General features: G+C 38.7%; 1 protein-coding gene and 1 long non-coding RNA gene across 2 annotated transcripts; both read right to left on the bottom strand.

Annotated features, from left to right (window-relative positions):
• Positions 1 to 776: 776 nt before the first annotated feature.
• On the bottom strand, positions 777 to 10859 carry LOC138912463 (uncharacterized). The gene is made up of 2 exons (XM_070213364.1): positions 10826 to 10859; positions 777 to 1904 (listed from the first exon to the last, which is right to left on the bottom strand). The coding sequence occupies exon 2, from the start codon at positions 1771 to 1773 to the stop codon at positions 1444 to 1446; it is 330 nt and encodes a 109-aa protein (XP_070069465.1). The 5' UTR covers positions 1774 to 1904; positions 10826 to 10859; the 3' UTR covers positions 777 to 1443.
• A 1997-nt stretch (positions 10860 to 12856) lies between these two features.
• LOC138912802 (uncharacterized) lies at positions 12857 to 13155 on the bottom strand. The gene is made up of 2 exons (XR_011418358.1): positions 13095 to 13155; positions 12857 to 12993 (listed from the first exon to the last, which is right to left on the bottom strand). It is a non-coding gene; the product is annotated as an uncharacterized lncRNA (long non-coding RNA).
• Between the last annotated feature and the right edge of the window lie 11369 nt (positions 13156 to 24524).

The raw sequence follows: 24524 nt of genomic DNA, 5'->3' as shown, positions 1-24524 counted from the left end.
CCCACCTTATTAAAATGATGTGCCGGAAAAACGTTTTTAAAGGAAAATTGCCGAACGTAAAAGATTTTTTTATTAGATGCATTGGAGTGGCGACGACATGCGAAACGAAAAAGACCTTTGCAGAAATTATAAAGGCAGTACTGATAGTTGCATTGAGCGAATCCTCTGGAGAAGACGAATCAGGAGATTATCTTTCCAGCCACAGGAATGAAAAGTATCTCCTAACCCGAATAGCCACATTTACGGCTCTGGACCATGAGGAAAATGAGGATAACATATATTTACCGGAAGAATTGGAGGAAATTGACGGAGATGTGTCGGATTTTATCTCCAATATTAAAAACAATGCCGAAGATGAAGCGTCAAAGTGCAATTCAGCAAAATGCCGGCCAAACCCCTACTACTTGCCGGAATTGATGCCACCTCTAATAAAAGTTTGTCAGTACTTTGTATTATGGACCAATGTAATGAAAGACAAATTATCTTCGAAATATGATGTCGGCTCTTCAGCATTGGTGGAAGCTTATTTCAAGGATCTCAAAAACACGGACATGAGTATATTCCACCGACCAGTGCGTGCAGATAAATTCGTGGTGCAACATATACGCTGCATCGAAGCTGTGTGCAAATTGGAACCCGCCGCCATGAAGCGAAAAAACTTAAAAGTTCTTGAATTCATAAAAGAACAACCAATTAAAAAAAAAATCCGGAAAGAAAAAGGAGTCCTGGAGGATATGTCTGATGAAAGCGACGTGGAATACCTTTTAAAAGAGGAAAACTGGAAGGTAAAAAAACCACACAAAAAATCCATCAGATTGTAATGTCAAAGAAGACGAAGAAAAGGAAAGCAATAATAAACCAAGAGGAAAATATCTCAGGAAGTGCCCTAACGTCGATTTAATTTACAATCGGCCTCATCGAAGGCAAAGGGATGAGATCCTACATAATGGCGGAGCAATGGCCCCTATATGGATTGGAAACAAATTGATACAATTCAAAAACACTTGTCCAATTGATTCGCTAGTGGAAATATTATCGACCGCATACATGGATAATTATTATTATAAAAACAAATTGGATTCGAATACGGATAACCTGACAGTGGCTTTGATAAAAAAATATGCCGTCGAGGGAATTTCTGCCAGCCTCTACTGCGAAAGAGGTCTGATTTTAATGTCATTGTTTCGAGGAGATGCTGTTTTGCACCCCACTTCGGCCGTTTCTATTAAATTAAAATAAAAAGACCTAGCTTTCGTTTTTGTTGTGTACTTCGAAGTTTTTAGCGCAGACGAGAGAAGATAATAATAAGTGTTGTACAGTGTTCGATTTAGAGGTTTTACATTCGCACTGTTAAAATTAACATTAACATAGCGCAACGCAGATGCTGCACAGCTGCTAGCAAACTTTACGTTATATTTACAAACTGATAGTAAACAATGAAATTTAGGCGTTCTGCTGCGAACATGCTCCCCCCGTTGGAAGATGACGGCTTTCAACCGGTTTGGTTTCGATTGGCAGAACGGCGATCCTTGCTATGGCTCTTCTGACCAGTGCCTTTGCGGTGCGGATGACGACAACTCTTGAAACGCCGTCCCCTCCTGTGATGACGCTGTCCACTCTGCCAAGGGGCCACTTGAGTGGCGGCGCGTTGTCCTCCTTTATCAGGACCATGGTTCCGGGTTGGAGATTTTGCCGAGTCGTCTTCCACTTCCCACGCTCTTGAAGAAGGGACAAGTAGGATGTGCTCCACTTCCTCCAGAATGCTTGCTGCATCTGGCACACCTTTTGCCAGCGACTGAGGTGTCCTGCGTTTAGGTGGCTCAAGTCAGGTTCGTCGATCGTTGCGTTCGCCTTGCCCCAGATAAAATGGCCGGGTGTGAGAATCTCCAAATCGTTAGGATCTTCTGAAATAGAATAAAGAGGTCTTGAGTTGAGCATTGCTGAGATTTGACAGATGAGGGTTCGAAGCTCGTTGAATGAAAGAGTTGAATTTCCAACGACGCGGTAAAAATGGTACTTTGCTGATTTCACCGCGGCCTCCCATAATCCACCGAAATGTGGTGAACGTGGAGGAATGAAATGCCAATTTACTCCCAACGCTGTACAGTTGTTGAAAATCTCGCTTCTCTGCGGATCACTTAAAAATAATTCGCGAAGTTCCTTCAGCTCGTTCCGAGCACCTAGAAAGTTCGTGGCGTTATCAGTCCATATTGAATGCGGTTTCCCTCGAAGGCTTATGAAGCGCTTCAATGCTGCGAGAAATGATGATGTCGATAAGTCCTCCACCAGTTCTAAATGAACTGCCTTCGTTGCAAAACATATGAAAATTGAGACGTAGCATTTTTCTGGCGCGCGGTTCCTTACTTCCGATTTTGTGTAAAATGGACCGCAAAAGTCAATGCCAGTTACATAAAATGTTGGGCTTGGCTGGACGCGCTCGGCTGGCAGAGGGGCCATTACTTGATCGAGAAGTTTGGGACGCATTCGAAAGCAGCGTATGCATTTATTGATGATACTCGATACAGCTTTGAGCCCTCCAATGGGCCAGTATCGTTGACGAACTGTTGCAAGGAGGAATTGAGGACCAGCGTGAAGGAATGTTGCATGGTAGTGCGCGATTATTGCATCGGTAACTGGATGATGCTTAGGCAGCAAGATCGGATGCCTGGCTTCGTACTCGAGGTTTGAATTCTGAATACGACCTCCGACGCGCAGAAGTCCTTCGTCGTCCAAAAACGGGCATAAAGACCGCAGCTTGCTGCTAGGGGGCAGCGGGTTCTTTAAACTTAGCGCTTTGTACTCCTCGCCGAAATGCACAATGTGAATGCTTTTCAGCAAAAGATGCGTTCCGCCTTTGAGATCATCTGGAGTGAGTAGTGTCTTCGGACTCGTTGAATATGATGCTGTGCGCTTGATGAACTTGTTTACGTATGCAAAAATCCGTTGCAGCTTTGTGAAGGAATTGCTGAATTTGCAGGACGCTGCCAAATCCAGTCGTTGCGTTGAAATAAGTGTGTTTGAGCGCCTCTCGGGTAGATCAGATGGGTGATACACGGTTTGTGGCCAACCTGCACTGCCGGCTTGTAAAAATGAAGGTCCGTTTTTCCAAAGTGGTGATTCTAACAGTTCAAGTGGCTTGCATCCTCTTGACAATATATCCGCCGGGTTTAGCTGTGACGGCACATGATGCCAGATCATACCCTTTGTACGCTGCTGGATTTGAGCTACCCTGTTGGAAACAAAAATGTTGAAATTAGAAGGGGCTTCTCGTATCCAAGCAAGCGCTACAGTAGAGTCGCTCCAGCAGTGGTATTTGCGGACGAATTTGAATTCCTTGGCGATGTTTGACATAAGATCGGATAAAAGAAGCGCTGCTGAGAGTTCGAGCTTTGGGATTGTCAGCGTTTTTAAAGGAGAGACCCTGGATTTCGAGCATAACAAATGTGACGAATATACACCCTGCAACTCAGATTGGACGTATACGCAAGCGCCATAAGCAGCCATGCTTGCGTCGCAAAACCCATGTAGCTCAATTGTGGCCAGTGGCTTTAGAATGAATCGCGGAAATGTTAGACAAACACTTGAAAGCTGAGAAATTAACAGATTCCATTCGTAGTGCATGGCTTGCGGCAAGCATTCGTCCCAGTCCAACCTTTCCTTCCATAGAGCTTGAAGAAATATTTTGAGTTTGGTAACGACGGGCGAGATTAATCCGAGTGGGTCGTAAACCTTGGCTATCACGGACAAGACACTTCGTTTTGTGATTGGTTTATCGGGTAAATTATGTGCGAAGTTAAAGAGCAGGCAATCGGTGCTGGGATCCCAGGCTAAGCCAAGAGCCTTTGCGATGTTGGTGCCATCTTTAAATTCCATAAGCTTTTCACAATCTGAATCGCTTTCTCCTTCTAATGCGGCAGGCTCGTTTGAGCACCACTTTCGGATCGGAAAATTGCCCTTTGCCAAAAGCTGTTTTACTTGTAGACGGATGTGGACGGCTTCCTCCACGGAGTCTCCTCCTGAAATTAAGTCGTCTACATAAAAATCCTGTCGCACGATTTTCGCAGCTAGTGGGAAGTTTCTTTCTTCGTCGAGAGCCAGCTGCTGCATAGCTCGAATTGCTAGAAAGGCAGCGGGCTTCGTTCCGTACGTTACGGTATCCAACGTGTATGTCCTTATTTCTTCATCGGGATGATCGCGCCATAGGATGCACTGAAGAAATTGATCTGGGTGAGCTACTCGCACGCAGCGATACATCTTGCAAATATCGCCGCACATAGCAACTCTGAGAAGACGAAATTTGATGAGAATGTTGAAGAGTTTGGGCTGTATGGACGGGCCCGTATGTAGCAAATCATTTAGAGATACTCCTGACGTAGATTTGGCTGATCCGTCAAAAACCACACGCAATTTTGTCGTAGAGCTATCAGGTTTCTCAACGCAATGATGCGGCAAATAGAATTGTGGGAAAACATGCTGCTTGGAAGCCAGTGACATATGGCCCAGCTCGATGTATTCGCGCATGAAGGCAGAGTACTTCAGCTTGGTTTGAAGGTTTTTTGCCAGTTTGACTTCGAGCGCCTTGAAGCGTCTAAGTGCGCGTTGAAAGGAATCTCCTAACGTGTCAGTGCTGAATTTAGTCGGCAACCTTACAGAGTACTGACCCGACTCAAGTCTAGAGTAGCCCTGTAGAAACTGCTGCTCGCATATTTCGTCATCAGCGGATGTTGTGGGAGATTCGCCGCAGGAACTGTCGATTTCCCAGAATCTTTTGACAATTTCTGATAAGGAATCATCCTCAAAATTAGGGACTTTACGAAAGGCGGCGAGAGATGAATAGCTGTTGCGTACGAGATAATGTCCACCTGAAGCCACCCACCCTAGTTTGGTCTTTTGGAGAATTGGTAAATTATCTGCCATTCGAATTTGGCCTACACAAATTAGGTCGAAAAATAGACCGGCCCCAAGCAATAAATCTATTCTCTGAGATTTGAAAAACGTGGGATCTGCGAGGGATATGTTTTTAGGAATGCTCCAGCCTGAGATGTCGAGGCCAAAGTTCGGTTGATAATCTGTTATCGAACGAGTTATAACTGCTGGGAAGGATGTGGTGAACCTCTTGTCACAGGACTGAGCTACAATGTCAGCTGACAAGTTAGATGCGATCGTTGACTCGCCAATTCCTGATATCGATACGGCTGCATGATGAACCCTGATCTGGAGCTGGTTAGCCAGACGCGTGGTGATAAAGTTGAGTTGGGATCCAGAATCCAACAGAGCACGGCATGGTATATATACGCCTGAATAGCTTTTTGCATAAACGATTGCAGTAGGAAGCAATACGTACTCGGAGGACTTGTTGACCACGTTCCTAGAGTTGTCTTCAGGGTAAGTGGCTACGAGAGTAGAAGCTAAGGGCGATGCTAAATCTGGTATACTTGGCTGGGATGCTATTGCAAACTGCGAGCCAGGTGCACATGAGACAGGTGATTGAGCCGCTGGGGGGGCCAAATGCAGTAAAGAATGATGCTTTTGTTGACAGTGCCTGCAATGACCTGAGCGACATTGCTGCAAGCCATGACCTTTCCGGAGACAATTTAGGCACAGATTTAAACGTTTGGCTTCCTTGTGACGTAAGCTTGGGGACAGATTTATGAATAGTGGGCATTTCACGATGTAGTGATCCTTAGAATCGCAAAAGGTACAAAGTTGTTGGTTTCTGGTGTTTGTGGCAATGAAAGAGCTTCGATTTGATCTATGGGAGCTTCGGCTCACCTGAAGGCTAGGTGTGGGTACCGTAGCGCTGTTAAGATTTTCCATCATGCGACATCTCCGTTCCAGAAAGGTTGACATATCAGTCCAGCTGGGCAGCTTGTCGGATGGCAGTGCCTCCTCCCATCTTTCCTGAGTGTTTTGGTCGAGCTTGCGTGAGATGATGTGAATGAGTAGTCCATCGGCCAGTTGAGGAATGGTTGACAGGGTGCTAAGTGCCCGAAGGTGTGAGTTGATTTTGTCACTTAGACCGCGCAGAGCTTCTGAAGATCCCTTTTCAACGTTTGCCAGTCCAAAAATAGCTCGAACATGGCCCTGAAAATGTAGCAACTTGTTATCAAAACGCTTTGTAAGTAACTCCAATGCCTTATCGTAATTGGCATCGGCAGGTTCCAAAGATTTGATTGTGCTTAGAGCTGCGCCATCCAAGCATGCGCGCAGGTGTTGAAATTTCTCTATATTGCTTAAATCCTCGTTGTTACCGACGACACTGTTGTACATGGCAATGAAATCTGGCCAATCCTCGTAGCTACCGCTGAACCTGGGCAAGTGCAATTCTGGTAGCCGAGACTTGCGCTTGTTTAGTTGAGAGGATAAATTTAGGCTGCCCTGGTAGGCAGGAAGTGTTGTTGAGTTAGCATCTGCGATGTGTGACTTCATAAAGGTGTCCATGTGGCGAGTCAGCGAAGACTTTGCTTTCCAATAGGAAGTTGCGAACTCGGAGCGCGTATTTGAAGAAAGCTCGAGCAGGTCCACCCTTTCCAGTTTGTCTTGCCACAATTCGAAGTCTTCTTTCATTTTATTAATTGTGTCTATGCGAACTATTAAGTCGGCTTCATCGTAGGTGCTCAAGTCGGCGTTGCTAAAATGGTCGCCCATTGCCTTCAGTTGGCGCTGAATTGATGAGCACTTGGCCTTGTAGAAGTCAATATCAGCCGATCCATCATCTTGATTGTTTGCCGGTGGCAAGTTGTCAGGATCTTTGGGCATCTTAGATGTGGCTCACTGTAGCACGACTAACGGATACAAGAAATTTACCCTTGACGATTTCGAAAGTCAAATTTGGGCACAGAAAAACGCGATTACCGTTTTCTGGAGACGATTGTATGTGTGTGTGTGTGCCTGACGGCGTTTGGCCAGACAGCTAAAGGTTAGAACCGAAGTTGCGATTTGCACTAAAAAACCCGGATAGTATCACGTCGGGGTCACCAATGTTTCGAGGAGATGCTGTTTTGCACCCCACTTCGGCCGTTTCTATTAAATTAAAATAAAAAGACCTAGCTTTCGTTTTTGTTGTGTACTTCGAAGTTTTTAGCGCAGACGAGAGAAGATAATAATAAGTGTTGTACAGTGTTCGATTTAGAGGTTTTACATTCGCACTGTTAAAATTAACATTAACATAGCGCAACGCAGATGCTGCACAGCTGCTAGCAAACTTTACGTTATATTTACAAACTGATAGTAAACAATGAAATTTAGGCGTTCTGCTGCGAACAGTCATTTTTTAAGGAAAAAAACAACACCGTACTGTGCCACACAAATATTGGAGCATTTATTGACCAAGCTCTGAATGGAATACCGAGCGCAACCAGCCGTCGTTTACATAAAGAAGGTGCCACAAACGAGTGCGAGAACCACACATCAATATACCAACGGCTGGAGCTAATGGATTCAGAAAAGGTCAAGGATCTCGGTGTTGCCAAGGCGTTGCTCACCTTTGTGGACGAATTTTTTGAAGAGTCCGAAGAAATATGCAGAAGATGCTACGGAGAAGAGATTGTTGAAAGAGATCCAGGTCCTCATGTCATAATAGACATAGAATTTGCGACGCATAGTGCCTTTCATCAAAAATCCACAGCCGGCTCAACAGGATCTGCAACATTGCTCCAGATACCACAGGAAATAGTAATACAGAATAGAAAATACATTCTGAGTGGTGCCATTGAGTACCTTCCAGCGGCAGGAAATGGAATTGGGCACTACATTTCTTATTGCCGAAGACTAACAGGATATTGGGAAGTTCACGACGATATGTGCCGACAATGGAAAAGATTCACGGCTTCTACCACGAAAATGATTTTCCATATACTTGTATACACGCAGACCGAGTAATATGTATTGTATATTAATTTAAAATTCGAATTTTGTACAATTATTGTTAAGATGATTCATTGTTATTTTGTTAAAAAAAATGTTATTTTGTTTAAGAAAATTGTTATTTTGATTAAAAAAAATAAATTGTTATTAAGTTTACGAAATTTGTTTTTTTTTGTGGGAAGCTAAACTAAATTGTTTGGCTTTAAGGGATGGAAATTAAAAAAGAAGAGATTGACAGTAGTTTCTTATTTTTAAATATTTACTTTTAAGGTTTGGAATCAAACTATTTGTAAGGGGTTTGCAAGTTTATTGTTAAAAATATGTAATCTTAAAGAGATTTTTATTATTTGTTAGTGGTGGCCGAAAATTGTTTACAACACAAGTGGACTCATCGAAGACTTATATGTCCACCAAAAAAATTTTGAAAATTTCAACTTTTAAGTTTTTTGAAATTTAGTGAAAACGAAAAAGTGGTGTATTTTCTAAAGTTTTGACTTTTTTAAAATTCTAAAGGGTGGTCAATCGTGGACAAACGGTAGACAAACGATTCCACGAAAAAAAATTTGAAAAATTCAACTTTTAATTTTTTCTTAGTAAAAAATTAAAAAATTAAAAGTGGTATATCTTCTAAAGTTTTGACTTTATCGAAATTCTGAAAGGTGGACACAAGTGGACTAATCGAGGACTTATCTGTCCACCAAAAAAAATTTTGAAAAATTCGAGTTTAATTTTTTCGAAACTTAGTAAAAACTTAAAAGTCTTATATTTTCTAAAGTTTTAACTTTTTCAAAATTCTGAAAGATGGACACAAGTGGACTCATCGAGGACATATCTGTCCACCAAAAAAAAATTTGAAAAATTCGAGTTTAATTTTTTCGAAACTTAGTAAAAACTTAAAAGTCTTATATTTTCTAAAGTTTTAACTTTTTCAAAATTCTGAAAGATGGACACAAGTGGACTCATCGAGGACATATCTGTCCACCAAAAAAAATTTTGAAAAATTCGAGTTTAATTTTTTCGAAACTTAGTAAAAACTTAAAAGTCTTATATTTTCTAAAGTTTTAACTTTTTCAAAATTCTGAAAGATGGACACAAGTGGACTCATCGAGGACATATCTGTCCACCAAAAAAATTTTGAAAAATTCGAGTTTAATTTTTTCGAAACTTAGTAAAAACTTAAAAGTCTTATATTTTCTAAAGTTTTAACTTTTTCAAAATTCTGAAAGATGGACACAAGTGGACTCATCGAGGACATATCTGTCCACCAAAAAAAATTTTGAAAAATTCGAGTTTAATTTTTTCGAAACTTAGTAAAAACTTAAAAGTCTTATATTTTCTAAAGTTTTAACTTTTTCAAAATTCTGAAAGATGGACACAAGTGGACTCATCCAGGACATATCTGTCCACCAAAAAAAATTTTGAAAAATTCGAGTTTAATTTTTTCGAAACTTAGTAAAAACTTAAAAGTCTTATATTTTCTGAAGTTTTGACTTTATCGAAATTCTGAAAGATGGACACAAGTGGACTCATCGAGGACATATCTGTCCACCAAAAAAAATTTTGAAAAATTCGAGTTTAATTTTTTCGAAACTTAGTAAAAACTTAAAAGTCTTATATTTTCTAAAGTTTTAACTTTTTCAAAATTCTGAAAGATGGACACAAGTGGACTCATCGAGGACATATCTGTCCACCAAAAAAAATTTTGAAAAATTCGAGTTTAATTTTTTCGAAACTTAGTAAAAACTTAAAAGTCTTATATTTTCTAAAGTTTTAACTTTTTCAAAATTCTGAAAGATGGACACAAGTGGACTCATCGAGGACATATCTGTCCACCAAAAAAAATTTTGAAAAATTCGAGTTTAATTTTTTCGAAACTTAGTAAAAACTTAAAAGTCTTATATTTTCTAAAGTTTTAACTTTTTCAAAATTCTGAAAGATGGACACAAGTGGACTCATCGAGGACATATCTGTCCACCAAAAAAAATTTTGAAAAATTCGAGTTTAATTTTTTCGAAATTTAGTGAAAACTAAAAAGTGGTGTAAATTCCAAAGTTTTAACTTTTTCAAAATTCTAAAAAATTTTGAAAAATTCAAATTTTTGATTTTCGAAAATTTTCGAAATTCCATATTTTTGAAACTGGACGTGGACAAAAAAAACTAAAGGGTGGACACAAGTGGACACATGATGGACAAACGATTCCCGTATTCAAATTTCAAAAATTTCATTTTACCCAACCCAGCTTCTCTGAGCTGCTGTGGGTGGAGTTTTTACAACCGTACGGTTTTTTCAAAAAATGGAAAAAAACCAAAATTCTATTTGTGCATAAGGAATATATATTATAATTTTCAAGGCTCTATCTTTAAAACTAGAGTTTATGCCAAAAAAACGGACTTTTTCTCCATAGTGCATAGATAATTCACCTTCACAATCGACTATCCTTCTCTTGCCATGGCCCATAAAGAATCTACATATGTATATAGTGAACCCATTTACTCTGCCCGAACATCTGCCAAAAAACTTCTGAGAGCCAAGTCAAGCAGGCCATCCACAGTCGAATTTATTCGGCGAACATGTTCGTGTGTTCATCGTTGGTGGTAATGTTCGAGTACAAATTTCATATAAATTTGTTCGACGTTTTGTTGTATTCCCGAAAATGTTCGTCGAGCAAATTCGACTGTGGATGGCCTGCTTCAAGGGCAAGTTCTAAGCTATCTTCGATCAATCACCGCATCTAACATGTGCTAAGCAACAGCAATAGTGGACATAGTGGATTCCACATAGAATATAAAAACACTGAGTGAGCCAATAAAACTCAATAAAACTCATGGGCTGAAAATGCATGCTTGAATCAAACATACTAAAGAGTAGGTATACATATATTTATATTATTCTATCTGCCTTGGCTTAAAAAGGAATAATTAAGGTGAGTTATTATAATAAAAAAAACCAATTTTTTACCTGTCACAATTTTATGAAACTTATAACTATCTATAGTCAGTATCAATATTATCGATACTTTTGATATTTTTCCAACGTCGCGACGCGTCGGTGCTTTCGTATATATTGATGTTTTTAATAGCCTCTTCCCATGGAGTCCATCCGTGTAACGAAGGGGGATTTAAACTCGGGAAAACTGTCGTAATATTGCGTTACCCTGATCCTTTTATAGAATAATACAATAAATAGTTTAAGATAATAGTTAAAAAACATATCTAGCATTTATAACATATCCTATAACGAGTGTGCAAGTAAACCCGACTACGGTCATCGATCTTGGGCCAATCACCGGATGCACGCGTAAGCGGGAATCCAGCCGGCGAAATCCGATTAGGCCCATGCAAGCGCTGAGTGGTCACGGTCACGGGGCGCAGCGTCAGCATAAAAACTTTTTGCCCCCAAAAACATTATTTGATCTGAGATCCTTTTTAGGGCTAGCTAGTTATTACAGATGTTTTATGAAAGGGTTTGCTACCATCGCTCGTCCGCTCACAAATATTCTAAAGGGCAGCATACAGCTTCGGTCAAAATAGTAGTAGTATTGCCGCCCTGTGTTTTTTATAGTTTGTTGTTGTAATTTTTCTTCTCCTGGTAATATTGTATTGATTATAATTGTACTATTAGACTAATTGGATGAGAAAAGTGACAACAACAAACCTTTTAAAAACACAGGGCGGCAATACTACTACTATTTTGACCGCAGCTGTATGCTTTTGACTATGTTTTCTGGAATTTAATTCTGCCTTAAAAAAATCCTACAATTATTCTAAGTATGGGGTGTGAAAGATAAAGAGTGTATCTTTCAAAAAACTTTAACATCGAATCAAACCATGCATCCATTTGCCTCTGAGAGCTCTGGAAAGTTGGCCAATTTCAGCATTTTTCGAACTTTGAGGTTCTTTTGTTAAGAATCCTTGCGTCGGGGATTTTTTTGGAAAACGCAGTTTAACTTGGGAATTTGCACCGAATCCAAAAATATAGCATCCATCGAGGTACATTTTTGATGCTGCATAATGTTATTTATTTGTGTATTTTTTTATTTTATATATTGGCCTTTATTAATTTATTGAAACTTTTACATACATATAAATATATTTATATTATTTTAAATTTATTCCGAAAATTTCTTCAAGTGTTTATTAGTGCAGTTTTGTGTATTTGTAATTTATGTCATTAAGGGCCGTTTTCTCGTCCGTCCTGCAATGTAAAATTTAGCTAATGGAAGGATAAATTTATCCCGGTGGCAAATCGGTTTTCGCTTTCTTGTCCGTCATTTAAAATTCCAATTAACAGGCGCACAAATTTGAGACTAGGTGGCAGCCCCACAACGGAAGAGTTAACTAATTGTCAAAAATTAATCGAAAAAGTATCGAAAAATACCATTAAACAGTCATACTAACAGCCGATGATATAAACAATATTTCAAACTAATAAAAAAAATTGTTCCTATGACTTTCAAAAACTTGGCTATTTGATAAAAATCAAACCTGCCAGAAATAATGTCGAACACACGGTGGAAAACTTTCGGGGTTTTGCGCGACGTGCGGCTGTTTATTGTTACACTTGTAGCCTAGATAATCATAGAAGCTCCAGAGCGGAGCGGAGAGTTGCGGGAGAGTTGGAGAGGAAGATCGAAGGGCAGAGCGAGCGAGCGAGATGTGGACATCTGGAGAAAACTGCTGCTCGACACTGCCTCCCGAAATTAAACGCCCTTTTGGCATGAACATTCTCCCCCCCCCCCCTTGCGAGGACATCCGTAGCAAGATCCTCAGTAGAGTAGACTCAGGAACATGATTGAAGCGAAGATCGGTCATCCTTATGTAGTAGAGTGTGGTGGCCCTTTCCACACTTGTGGCAGTGGTCATCACTGGGGCAGGAGTCTTCGGAATGATCGTGGGCCAAGCAATTGAAGCAGTACTTGTGGATACGTATTTCCTGGAGCCGTTTTTTGGCACTAAGCCGCAGAAAGCGGTGGCATTTTCGTAGCGGATCTTTTGGCAGACTCGGCATTGGTAGGATGTAATACCTCGGGAACGTCTGCCATCCAAGGCGGGATATGGAACCCAGAAATAGGGTCCTGAGCGGAAATTTTTGCAACAGTTATAAGAAAACTGCCACTTGCGTAGAATCTAAGAGTTATTAGAAAATTATCCCATGACTATATTGTCGTTTCCTTGCAATAATGGTTTTGGACTATATGGAATTAGTAAAATCAAATGAATGCACTTACTTCTTTACTTTAGATTCAAGTCGCAAAACATTTTTTTGCAAAACAAATATGTTGACGCTCTGTGAAAAATGTTATGGATAAATTAATTTTTAAGGACTTTTTTTGTATCAAATAAAAACACCTCTTAACGAGTTAAAAAACTAGTGACGATCGCACCTTCAACGTACAAAAGTTCTGATATCAACTTTTGTAACGAAAAATGATTTTAGATGCAACTAAATAAGTACAATACCTAAAATTTACTCGTGTTATATGCCAAATTTAAGGAATCTTTCAAGAAAATCGTTAGAGCCGTTTTTGAGAAAAATAAAAAAAAGCTAAAAAAAAAATTTTAAAAAATTGTCTTTTGTTCATATCTTTTTAACTATTACATTTACAAATTGCATATAGAGGGCTTTTATAGCATTTAAAAATACCTTTCAAACGAGATGCAGCACAAGTCTGTACCTTTAGTAGTATAGAAGTTACGGTATTCCGAATCTTAGCTATTTATAGCTGTTTTCCCGCTAAACTAGCGCGTTTTTCCAAAAGTGGTTGAAAAAAAGTTTTTTATATCGATGTGATGACCGTCATATCAAATTTTCAAAATTAAAAAAACATGTTTTGGACAAACTGACAAACAGAATTAAATTTTAATTTTGGGAAGACGTAGAAAATCTTATTTTGGCTATAACTTTTGAACGGAGCGTCGGATTTTATCATATGATTTTATCATTCGACGGGTATTTTCAATAGGAACACCGGCCCCAACAGCTCCAAATTTCGAAATTTGCACTTTTTAACTTTCACCGCTCTCTCTCCCAACCCAATTGATTTTCTTAAAGTCTTGGTATGAAATCCTTTAAGTTTTTGCAATACCTTTCGATTGGTGTATTACTCATTACGAACGGACTATCACAGCAGATTTTTAATTTTGCGGCTATATAATAGTAGTCGCCTTCGCACACTCTCCTGGTGCGCTTCGTCAGAGGTTGGTCCACTGTTAACTGATTTTCTCAAAAGCTGACGATAATTTTTTGATGCAATTTTCCTCATATGTCCTTCTAAGGACGACCTTTAAGCTAAGAATTGTGGAGCACGCTCTGTGAGTGGAGATATTCCCCAAAACGTGAATGCATTTTTTTCACACTTCCGAACATCGGCCAGACTCGCGAATTACCTAGATCAAAAGAGAATTTCATTCTAAACAAGTTTGCAGTTAAAATTGTTCGATTTGGCCCTCAGAAGCCCCAGAAATCAAAAAATAAAAATTGGCCCCATGGCCCAGTTTCCACCGTTCCGCTATCGCAGCTTAAGTCACCGACGCTAACTTGGCGCACATAAAAAAACGGACTTCACTGCAAGCAAGCGGGCGATATTTCTATCGCCTATCGTCCAGAAGTCACTTCTTAGTAACTTCTGGAAGATAGAAACACGACAGAACACATTTTACAAAAACAAAATATACATCTATCGCAAAGAAGTCACCTCTTGGTCACTTCTGGACGATTAAAATACGATAGAACACATTTTACAAAAACAAAAAGGGTTCAAATCGCGAGGAAGTAACTTCTGAGGCACTTCTGGGCGATAGAATGGCGATAAAACACATTTGACTACCTAAAAAGGGTTCAAATCGCGAAGAAGTAACTTCTGAGGCACTTCTGGACGATAGAATGGCGATAGATCACATTTGACTACCTAAAAAGGCTTGCGATCGCGAAGAAGTAACTTCTGAGACACTTTTGGGCGATGAAAAGGCGATAGAACACATTTTACAAAAACAAAACCAATGGGAAAAAAACATCTTCCAATTCACTTCTGGAAGTTAAATTGAAGATAGAAAGGAATTTGGTTTTATTTTTTTGAAGTCTTTGGGGTACAGTCCGCTCTTGGCTCTCTCTTTATACCTGAAAACTACCCTTTTTTCTCTTTGACCTACGCACTTTGTATTTTGAATTCGAGCGTCAGTTCGTTTCGAGATTTCTTTGTGATCAGTGCGATTTATTCTAAATTTCTGTGTTTGTGATGAAATGCGGTGAACCCGATATTTTTTAAATATTACATACCGGAGGAATATAAATAAAATACAATATTCATTTACATCAAAAATTAAAGTGATTGAGGAAATCGAGATTTAAGCTTGTACAAGGCTGTCATGCGAAAGCAAAAGAAATTACTTGGCGTGAAACTCTGGGCAAACCGAAAGCTTAACAATACTCCACTTATTTAATTATAAAAGGTAAATACCTCCTCCGATTTTTATATGGCACAATATTAATTATTGTTTTGTTGTTTTAAGCATATTCATAGACGGAACACGGAACTGGAATTAAATAAAATAATACAACACCATTTCCTACAAGCTTATGGACCGTGCTTACATGCCGCAATGCTTTTGTAACTATATATTTCAATAAATGTGTTGAAAGAATAAACATGAAGAATAAGCACAAAAAACATATTTTCCAATTGGGAAAGGGTCTTCTAGGTATCGTCTACAAGTGTCTTCTGAGTCACTTCCAGAAGTGACTTCGGCGACACTTCTACAAGTGACTTGCACGATATCGCATTCGGATCGCCGAAGTCACCCCCGTCGGGAAGAACTGTTCCACTAAGGCGGCACTTCTAGAAGTGTCGCCTAAGTCACTTCTCGAAGTAACTTCCGCGATATCGCATTCGTATCGCCGAAGTCACCCCCGTCGGGAAGAAATGTTCCACTACGGCGACACTTCTAGAAGCGTCGCCGAAGTCACTTCTGGAAGTGACTTCCGCGACACTTCTAGGAGTCACTCAGAAGTGACTTCGGGAAGTGTCGCCGTAGTGGAACAGTTCTTCCCGACGGGGGTGACTTCGGCGATCCGAATGCGATATCGCGGACGATCGTTTTCATCTTCTAGACGTCACTAAATAGTGACTTCCGCGATAGAAAATGCTTGCAGGGTAGGTATCTAGGTATCTTCTACAAGTGTCTTCTGAGTAACTTCCAGAAGTGACTTCGGCGACACTTCTACAAGTGACTTGCACGATATCGCATTCGGATCGCCGAAGTCACCCCCGTCGGGAAGAAATGTTCCACTACGGCGGCACTTCTAGAAACGTCGCCGAAGTCACTTCTGGAAGTGACTTCCGCGACACTTCTAGGAGTCACTCAGAAGTGACTTCGGGAAGTGTCGCCGTAGTGGAACAGTTCTTCCCGACGGGGGTGACTTCGGCGATCCGAATGCGATATCGCGGACGATCGTTTTCATCTTCTAGACGTCACTAAATAGTGACTTCCGCGATAGAAAATGCTTGCAGGGTTATAAGTTTTTTGCTTCATGGCGGCGCGTTCCAATTTGCACACAGCTTCGATGCAGCGTATATGTTGCACCCCTGCAAGCATTTTCTATCGCGGAAGTCACTATTTAGTGACGTCTAGAAGATGAAAACGATCGTCCGCGATATCGCATTCGGATCGCCGAAGTCACCCCCGTCGGGAAGAACTGTTCCACTATGGCGACACTTCCCGAAGTCACTTCTGAGTGACTCCTAGAAGTGTCGCGGAAGTCACTTCCAGAAGTGACTTCGGCGACGTTTCTAGAAGTGCCGCCGTAGTGGAACATTTCTTCCCGACGGGGGTGACTTCGGCGATCCGAATGCGATATCGTGCAAGTCACTTGTAGAAGTGTCGCCGAAGTCACTTCTGGAAGTTACTCAGAAGACACTTGTAGAAGATACCTAGATACCTAGATACCCTTCCCCAATTGGAAAATATGTTTTTTGTGCTCATTCTTCATGTTTATTCTTTCAACTCATTTATTTAGTTTAGTTAGTTACAAAAGCATTGCGGCATGTAAGCACGGTCCATAAGTTTGTAGGAAATTGTGTTGTATTATTTTATTTAATTCCAGTTCCGTCTATGAAAATGCTTATAATACCTTTTATAATTAAATAAGTGGAGTATAGTTAAGTTTTCGGTTTGCCAGAGTTTCACGCCAAGTAATTCCTTTTGCTTTCGCACGACAGCCTTGTACACGCTTAAATCTCGATTTCTCCAATCACTTTAATTTTTGATGTAAATAAATATTGTATTTTATTTATATTCCACCGGTATGTAATATTTAAAAAATAACGGGTTCACTACGCTTTTCATCACAAACACAGAAATTTAGAATAAATCGCACTGATCACAAAGAAATCTCGAAACGAACTGACGCTCGAATTCAAAATACATAGTGCGTAGGTAAAGAGAAAAAAGGGTAGTTTTCAGGTATAAAGAGAGAGACAAGAGCGGACTGTACCCCAAAATCTTCAAAAAAATAAAACCAAATTCCTTTTTATCTTCAATTTAACTTCCAGAAGTGAATTGGAAGATGTTTTTTCCCATTGGTTTTGTTTTTGTAAAATGTGTTCTATCGCCTTTTCATCGCCCAAAAGTGTCCCAGAAGTTACTTCTTTGCGATTGCAAGCCTTTTTAGGTAGTCAAATGTGATCTATCGCCATTCTATCGTCCAGAAGTGCCTCAGAAGTTACTTCTTCGCGATTTGAACCCTTTTTAGGTAGTCAAATGTGTTCTATCGCCATTCTATCGTCCAGAAGTGCCTCAGAAGTTACTTCCTCGCGATTTGAACCCTTTTTGTTTTTGTAAAATGTGTTCTATCGTCTTTCTATCGCCTAAAAGTATCTTAGAAGTTACTTCTCCACGATCGTGACCCTTTTTGTTTTTGTAAAATGTGTTCTATCGTATTTTAATCGTCCAGAAGTGACCAAGAGGTGACTTCTTTGCGATAGATGTATATTTTGTTTTTGTAAAATGTGTTCTGTCGTGTTTCTATCTTCCAGAAGTTACTAAGAAGTGACTTCTGGACGATAGGCGATAGAAATATCGCCCGTTTGCTTGCAGGGCAGGGATTTTTCCCCGTAGTGCTATGGTCGAATGTATAGACGCTGCATCGATTATTATTACATGTGTATTAAGAATGAGTGTGGTGTGAATATCCTATAACTTCAATGTAATTCATTGTTGGCTATACCAAAATCAAACAATATTAAATTCCCGAATACTTCAATGTTTGAATTTTAAGGTCGCGATTGATCCGGTATGTAAATGAATTTAATGCTTTACTTTAAAGAACTTAGCTACAAAACTGTGTATGTACATGAACAAACAGTAACATATTGGTCGTCTGCGTACATACGAAACATAAAATTTTAAAATAAAAAAAGGGGTGTGTCCAGCCTACGCACGACAGAAATGAAACTTCTAGTATTTCTCTCACGATAATCATTTCATTATCTCCTTTTATACCCTTGCAGAGGGTATTATGATTTCAGTGAGAAGTTTGCAACGCAGTGAAGGAGACGTTTCCGACCCTATAAAGTATATATATTCTTGATCAGCATCACTAGAAGAGTCGATCTAGCCATGTCCGTCTGTCCTTCCGTCTCTCAGTTGTAAAGCTATCGGGCTAAAACTTTCCCAAAAATCTTCTTTTGCAGGTAGTATATAAGTCGGAACGAGCCGAATCGGACAACTACAGTGGCTCACAGCTTATTTCGTGCAGAGGTAAACTTAAAATTCAAACTCGTATAGCTAACAAACTATACGATAATTTACCAAAATTTAAATGCAGTTATGTTAGGTAGTATTCTGGCCCTTATTAACCCACTTCTTTATTTTTAGATTCCATAGAATAACACTTAAAATTAAGAAAAACTAAAATCATTGATTTTTTTAATGTCACAGCTTATTTCGTGCAAAACTTTAAAATTATTATTATTTGTAAATTATGGCTCAAAATGTGTTTTTTTAATTTCTTCATTGAAGCGCCTATTATTAACAATTTTTTTTTTTGGAATTTTAATTATGTCAAATACACTAAAAAAAAGTTACATGCAAAAAAAATAAAATAATCAGTTAAAATGTTTAAATGTATATTTTCGTATTAAAAATGTCGAAAAATGTATCTTAAATTTGCAGAATTTATTGAGCAAGGACCCAGTTCTCAACTATCCATGATCAAACGCTTCTTACAAAGGAATTAAGTGGTACCAATAGGCCCAAAATGCATCCTGTACAATAGTATCTGCACCGGAACAGACTTAAAATTATTCAAAATATATAGTATATTTAACATTACGGTCTTCAAAGTTGGCCAATGTCAAAGGTACATGTTTCTAGAAGCTATTTCTTAAAAAAACAAGAAAGGAAGCTACACCTTCGGCCAGCCGAAGCTTATATACCCTTGCAGATAAAGTAATACTCACTCGGTGCAGTTCCAGGGATTCCAGATTCAGCGTTTCTATTTTTGAATTTTGTTTTTAAGTAGTCAAGAATTAAAACGCCTACTTCCTACAAGTAACAATGAATTTTCTTATATATGTTTGAATATTCCTATGGGAGCCTTAAGATATAGTGGTCCGATCCGGCTCGCTCCGACATATGTACTACCTGCAATAGAAAGAAGACTTTCGGGAAAGTTTCATCGCGATAGCTTTAAAACTGAGAGACTAGTTCGCATAGAAACGGACAGACGGACAGACGGACATGGCTAGATAGACTCGGCTATTGGTGCTGATCAAGAATATATATACTTTATTTGGTCGGAAACGTCTCCTTCACTGCGTTGCAAACATCTCACTGAAATTATAATACCCTCTACAAGGGTATAAAAACTTAATTTGAAGTCCCTAAAAACATCTGACATGCCCAAACCCTATCACATAGATTTTGAGCGTTTGTGAGGTCCTCGGAACTCCGTCAGGATCATACATGGTGCATACAAGTAAACCAATATTTAGTGAGTGAGGGCTTAAAAGCAAATATAAAATCATTCCAGATGAAAATTTGACGAATATCGAGCTTCCTGGCTATTTTTCATCTGCTGAGCATATACTTGTAGGTAATAAATACTTTACTTCGAGGCGGAAATTTTGTTCTAAACATTATTAGACCATTTCGTTGCGAACAATTACAGCCAACTTTGAAGCCCGTACTGTTAAATTTACTATACATTTTTAATAATTATACCCGTTACTCGTAGAGTAAAAGGGTATATTAGATTCGTGCAAAAGTATGTAACAGGTAGAAGGAAGCGTTTCCGACCCTATAAACTATATATATTCTTGATCAGGATCACTAGCCGAGTCTGTCCGTCTGTCTGTCTGTATGAACGCTGAGATCTCGGAAACTATAAAAGCTAGAAGATTGACATTTTGCATGCAGATTCTAGGAGTTCCTACGCAGCGCAAGTTTGTTTCAAAAGGGTGCCGCGCCCCTCTAACGCCCACAATCGCTTGTATACGATTTTAAAAATTTCAATATTTCGGAAAAGTAAAAATGAAGTTTTATTATGTTTATGAATACCTATCGAAATGTAGAAGAAATTTTTTAAATCGGACCATTCGTTTAAAAGTTACGGCGGATCAAAGTTTTTATCTCCGCACTCCCTTAAGCTGAGTAACGGGTATCTGATAGTCAGGGCACCCGACTATAGCGTTCTCTCTTGTTTTAAGTCTGTTCCGGTGCAGATACTATTGTACAGGATGCATTTTGGGCCTATTGGTACCACTTAATTCCTTTGTAAGAAGCGTTTGATCATGGATAGTTGAGAACTGGGTCCTTGCTCAATAAATTCTGCAAATTTAAGATACATTTTTCGACATTTTTAATACGAAAATATACATTTAAACATTTTAATTGATTATTTTATTTTTTTTAATGTAACTTTTTTTTTAGTGTATTTGACATAATTAAAATTCCAAAAAAAATTGTTAATAGGCGCTTCAATGAAGAAATTAAAAAAACACATTTTGAGCCATAATTTACAAATAATAATAATTTTAAAGTTTTGCACGAAATAAGCTGTGACATTAAAAAAATCAATGATTTTAGTTTTTCTTAATTTTAAGTGTTATTCTATGGAATCTAAAAATAAAGAAGTGGGTTAATAAGGGCCAGAATACTACCTAACATAACTGCATTTAAATTTTGGTAAATTATCGTATAGTTTGTTAGCTATACGAGTTTGAGTTTTAAGTTTACCTCTGCACGAAATAAGCTGTGAGCCACTGTATATCAAATAGCTCTCGGGCCATTCGTTAAAAAGTTACGGCGGATCAAAGTTTTTATTTCCATCTCTTTCGCACTCCCTTTTGCTGAGTAACGGGTATCTGATGTTCGGGGCACCCGAGTATAGCGTTCTCTCTTGTTTTGCTTTGAATATAAGCACATTAGCGTAGCCTACTAATCTTTGGGGGCTGAAATGCTTGAAGTGTAATCACCCTCCAGCTTTTGACTTACGCCCATGTATAAATATGTTTAAAGCAAGGGTCACTTGTGCTCAAAAATAGTTCTGAGGTACAGTGAGTGCCATTAATATTCGGTTTTTTTTTTGCAACTTCAAAGTGAATAAAAGGTATGAAACTAATGAAATCAAAAAATTTAATTATGCAGGATTAAAGCTTGTTTTATTACTTTTCCATAAATATATATTTGTTTTTCTACCCATCAATTGTTTTGGCAGGATGATAGGTTGATTGTGCTGAAACGGATTTCTAGTGGTAGGCTAAGGGTTTAGCCGTCCATTCTACAAAAAAATCGAGAATTTTGTGTACCCTTGCTAACTTTTTTGACTTTAAAAAGGATGTGCAGGAATCCTTTTTTGTAAGTAGGTAAAACTAAGTCAGAATATGCAAAAAAAAATTTCAAAGTATGCCAAAATATTTCAAGGACACGATAGACAATAATGGCTAGCATTTAAAATGTCAAATTAAGTTTATTTCCTTAATCAATTTTGCGATTTTTAGTACAAAATGGAAAAAACCGAATGTTAATGTTGCCCTAATTTTCGGCTTTTTTTTTTGTTTGTGCATGTTTTTCAGTTAAATTTTAAAAAAAAGTAATCGAGTATTACTATAAAAGAGTAGATGTCGATTTGCGAGCTCAGATAAGCTGGGTCGGGTAAAATTAAAATTTCGAATTTTGAATATGGCAATCGTTTGTCCACCGTTTGTTCACGTTTGACCACATTTTAGTTTTTTTGTCCACGTCCAGTTTCAAAAATATGTGATTTCAAAAATTTTCGAAAATCAAAAGGTTGAAATTTTCAATTTTTTTTGCATGGAATCGTTTGTCCACCGTTTGTGCACGATTGACCACCCTTTAGAATTTTGAAAAAGTCAACACTTTGGAAGATATACGACTTTTAAGTTTTCACCGAATTTCAAAAAAATTAAAAGTTGAATTTTTCCAAATTTTTTGCATGGAATCGTTTGTCCACCGTTTGTCCACGATTGACCACCCTTTAGATTTTTGAAAAAGTCAAAACTTTGGAAGAATACCACTTTTAAGTTTTCACTGAATTTCGAAAAAAATTAAACATTTCAACAATTTTTTGGTGGACAGATAAGTCCTCGATGAGTCCACTTGTGTTGTAAACAATTTTCGGCCACCACTTACAAATAATAAAAATCTCTTTAAGATTACATATTTTTAACAATAAACTTGCAAACCCCTTACAAATAGTTTGATTCCAAACCTTAAAAGTAAATATTTAAAAATAAGAAACTACTGTCAATCTCTTCTTTTTTAATTTCCATCCCTTAAAGCCAAACACTTTAGTTTAGCTTCCCACAAAAAAAAAACAAATTTTGTAAACTTTATAACAATTTATATTTATACCCTTGCAGAGGGTATTATGATTTCAGTCAGAAGTTTGCAACGCAGTGAAGGTGACGTTTCCGACCCCAAAAAGTATATATATTCTTGATCAGCATCACAAGACGAGTCGATCTAGCCATGTCCGTCTGTCCTTCTGTCCGTCTGTCCGTCCGTCTGTCTGTTTCTACGCAAATTAGTCTCTCAGTTTTTGAGCTATCGGGATGAAACTTTCCCAAAAGTCTTTTTTCTTTTGCAGGTAGTATATATGTCGGAACCGACCGGATCGGACAACTATATCTTATAGCTCCCATAGGTACGATCGGAAAAAAAAAACGTTAAAAAATTCTTGCTTCGGTGTTTCTTCAAGTATTACCTTCTACTCTTGGGAATATTATTTTTTATATATTTCTGAATTTCGAACTAAATATTTTAAAAATCGGATCACTATCACTTAAACAAAATAACATTTTTTTTATCAAAATAACAATGAATCATCTTTACAATAATTGTACAAAATTCGAATTTTAAATTAATATACAATACATATTACTCGGTCTGCGTATATACAAGTATATGGAAAATCATTTTCGTGGTAGAAGCCGTGAATCTTTTCCATTGTTGGCACATATCATCGTGAACTTCCCAATATCCTGTTAGTCTGCGGCAATAAGAAATGTAGTGCCCAATTCCATTTCCTGCCGCTGGAAGGTACTCAATGGCACCACTCAGAATGTATTTTCTATTCTGTATTACTATTTCCTGTGGTATTAGGAGCAATTTGCAGATCCTGTTGAGCCGGCTGTGGATTTTTGATGAAAGGCAGTATGCGTCCCAAATTCTATGTCTATTATAACATGAGGACCTGGATCTCTTTCAACGATCTCTTCTCCGTAGCATCTTCTGCATATTTATTCGGATTCTTCAAAAAATTCGTCAACAAAGGTGAGCAACGCCTTGGCAACACCGAGATCCTTGACCTTTTCTGAATCCATTAGCTCCGTTGATGTATTGATGTGTGGTTCTCGCACTCGTTTGTGGCACCTTTTTTATGTAAACGACGGCTTGTTGCGCTCGGTATTCCATTCAGGGCTTGGTCAATAAATGCTGCAATATTTGTGTGGCACAGTACGGTGTTGTTATACCCGTTACTCGTAGAGTAAAAGGGTATATTGTAATCGTGCAAAAGTATGTATGCGTTTCCGACCCCATAAAGTATACATATTCTTGATCAGGGTCACTAGCTGGAGCTGTCTGTCTGTCTGTCTGTCTGTCTGTCTGTCTGTCTGTCTGTCTGTCTGTCTGTCTGTCTGTCTGTCTGTCTGTCTGTCTGTCTGTCTGTCTGTCTGTGTGTCTGTCTGTCTGTCTGTCTGTCTGTCTGTCTGTCTGTCTGTCTGTCTGTCTGTCTGTCTGTCTGTCTGTCTGTCTGTCTGTCTGTCTGTCTGTCTGTCTGTCTGTCTGTCTGTCTGTCTGTCTGTCTGTCTGTCTGTCTGTCTGTCTGTCTGTCTGTCTGTCTGTCTGTCTGTCTGTCTGTCTGTCTGTCTGTCTGTCTGTCTGTCTGTCTGTCTGTCTGTCTGTCTTTCTGTCTGTCTGTCTGTCTGTCTGTCTGTCTGTCTTTCTGTCTGTCTGTCTGTCTGTCTGTCTGTCTGTCTGTCTGTCTGTCTGTCTGTCTGTCTGTCTGTCTGTCTGTCTGTCTGTCTGTCTGTCTGTCTGTCTTTAGATTTTTGAAAAAGTCAAAACTTTGGAAGAATACCACTTTTAAGTTTTCACTGAATTTCGAAAAAAATTAAACATTTCAACAATTTTTTGGT

This window comes from Drosophila takahashii, chromosome 2R (genome assembly GCF_030179915.1).
Source record: "Drosophila takahashii strain IR98-3 E-12201 chromosome 2R, DtakHiC1v2, whole genome shotgun sequence".
Classification (NCBI taxonomy): domain Eukaryota; kingdom Metazoa; phylum Arthropoda; class Insecta; order Diptera; family Drosophilidae; genus Drosophila; species Drosophila takahashii.
The sequence above is the reverse complement of the archived record's forward strand: the minus strand, read 5'-3'. Positions and strand labels throughout refer to the sequence as shown.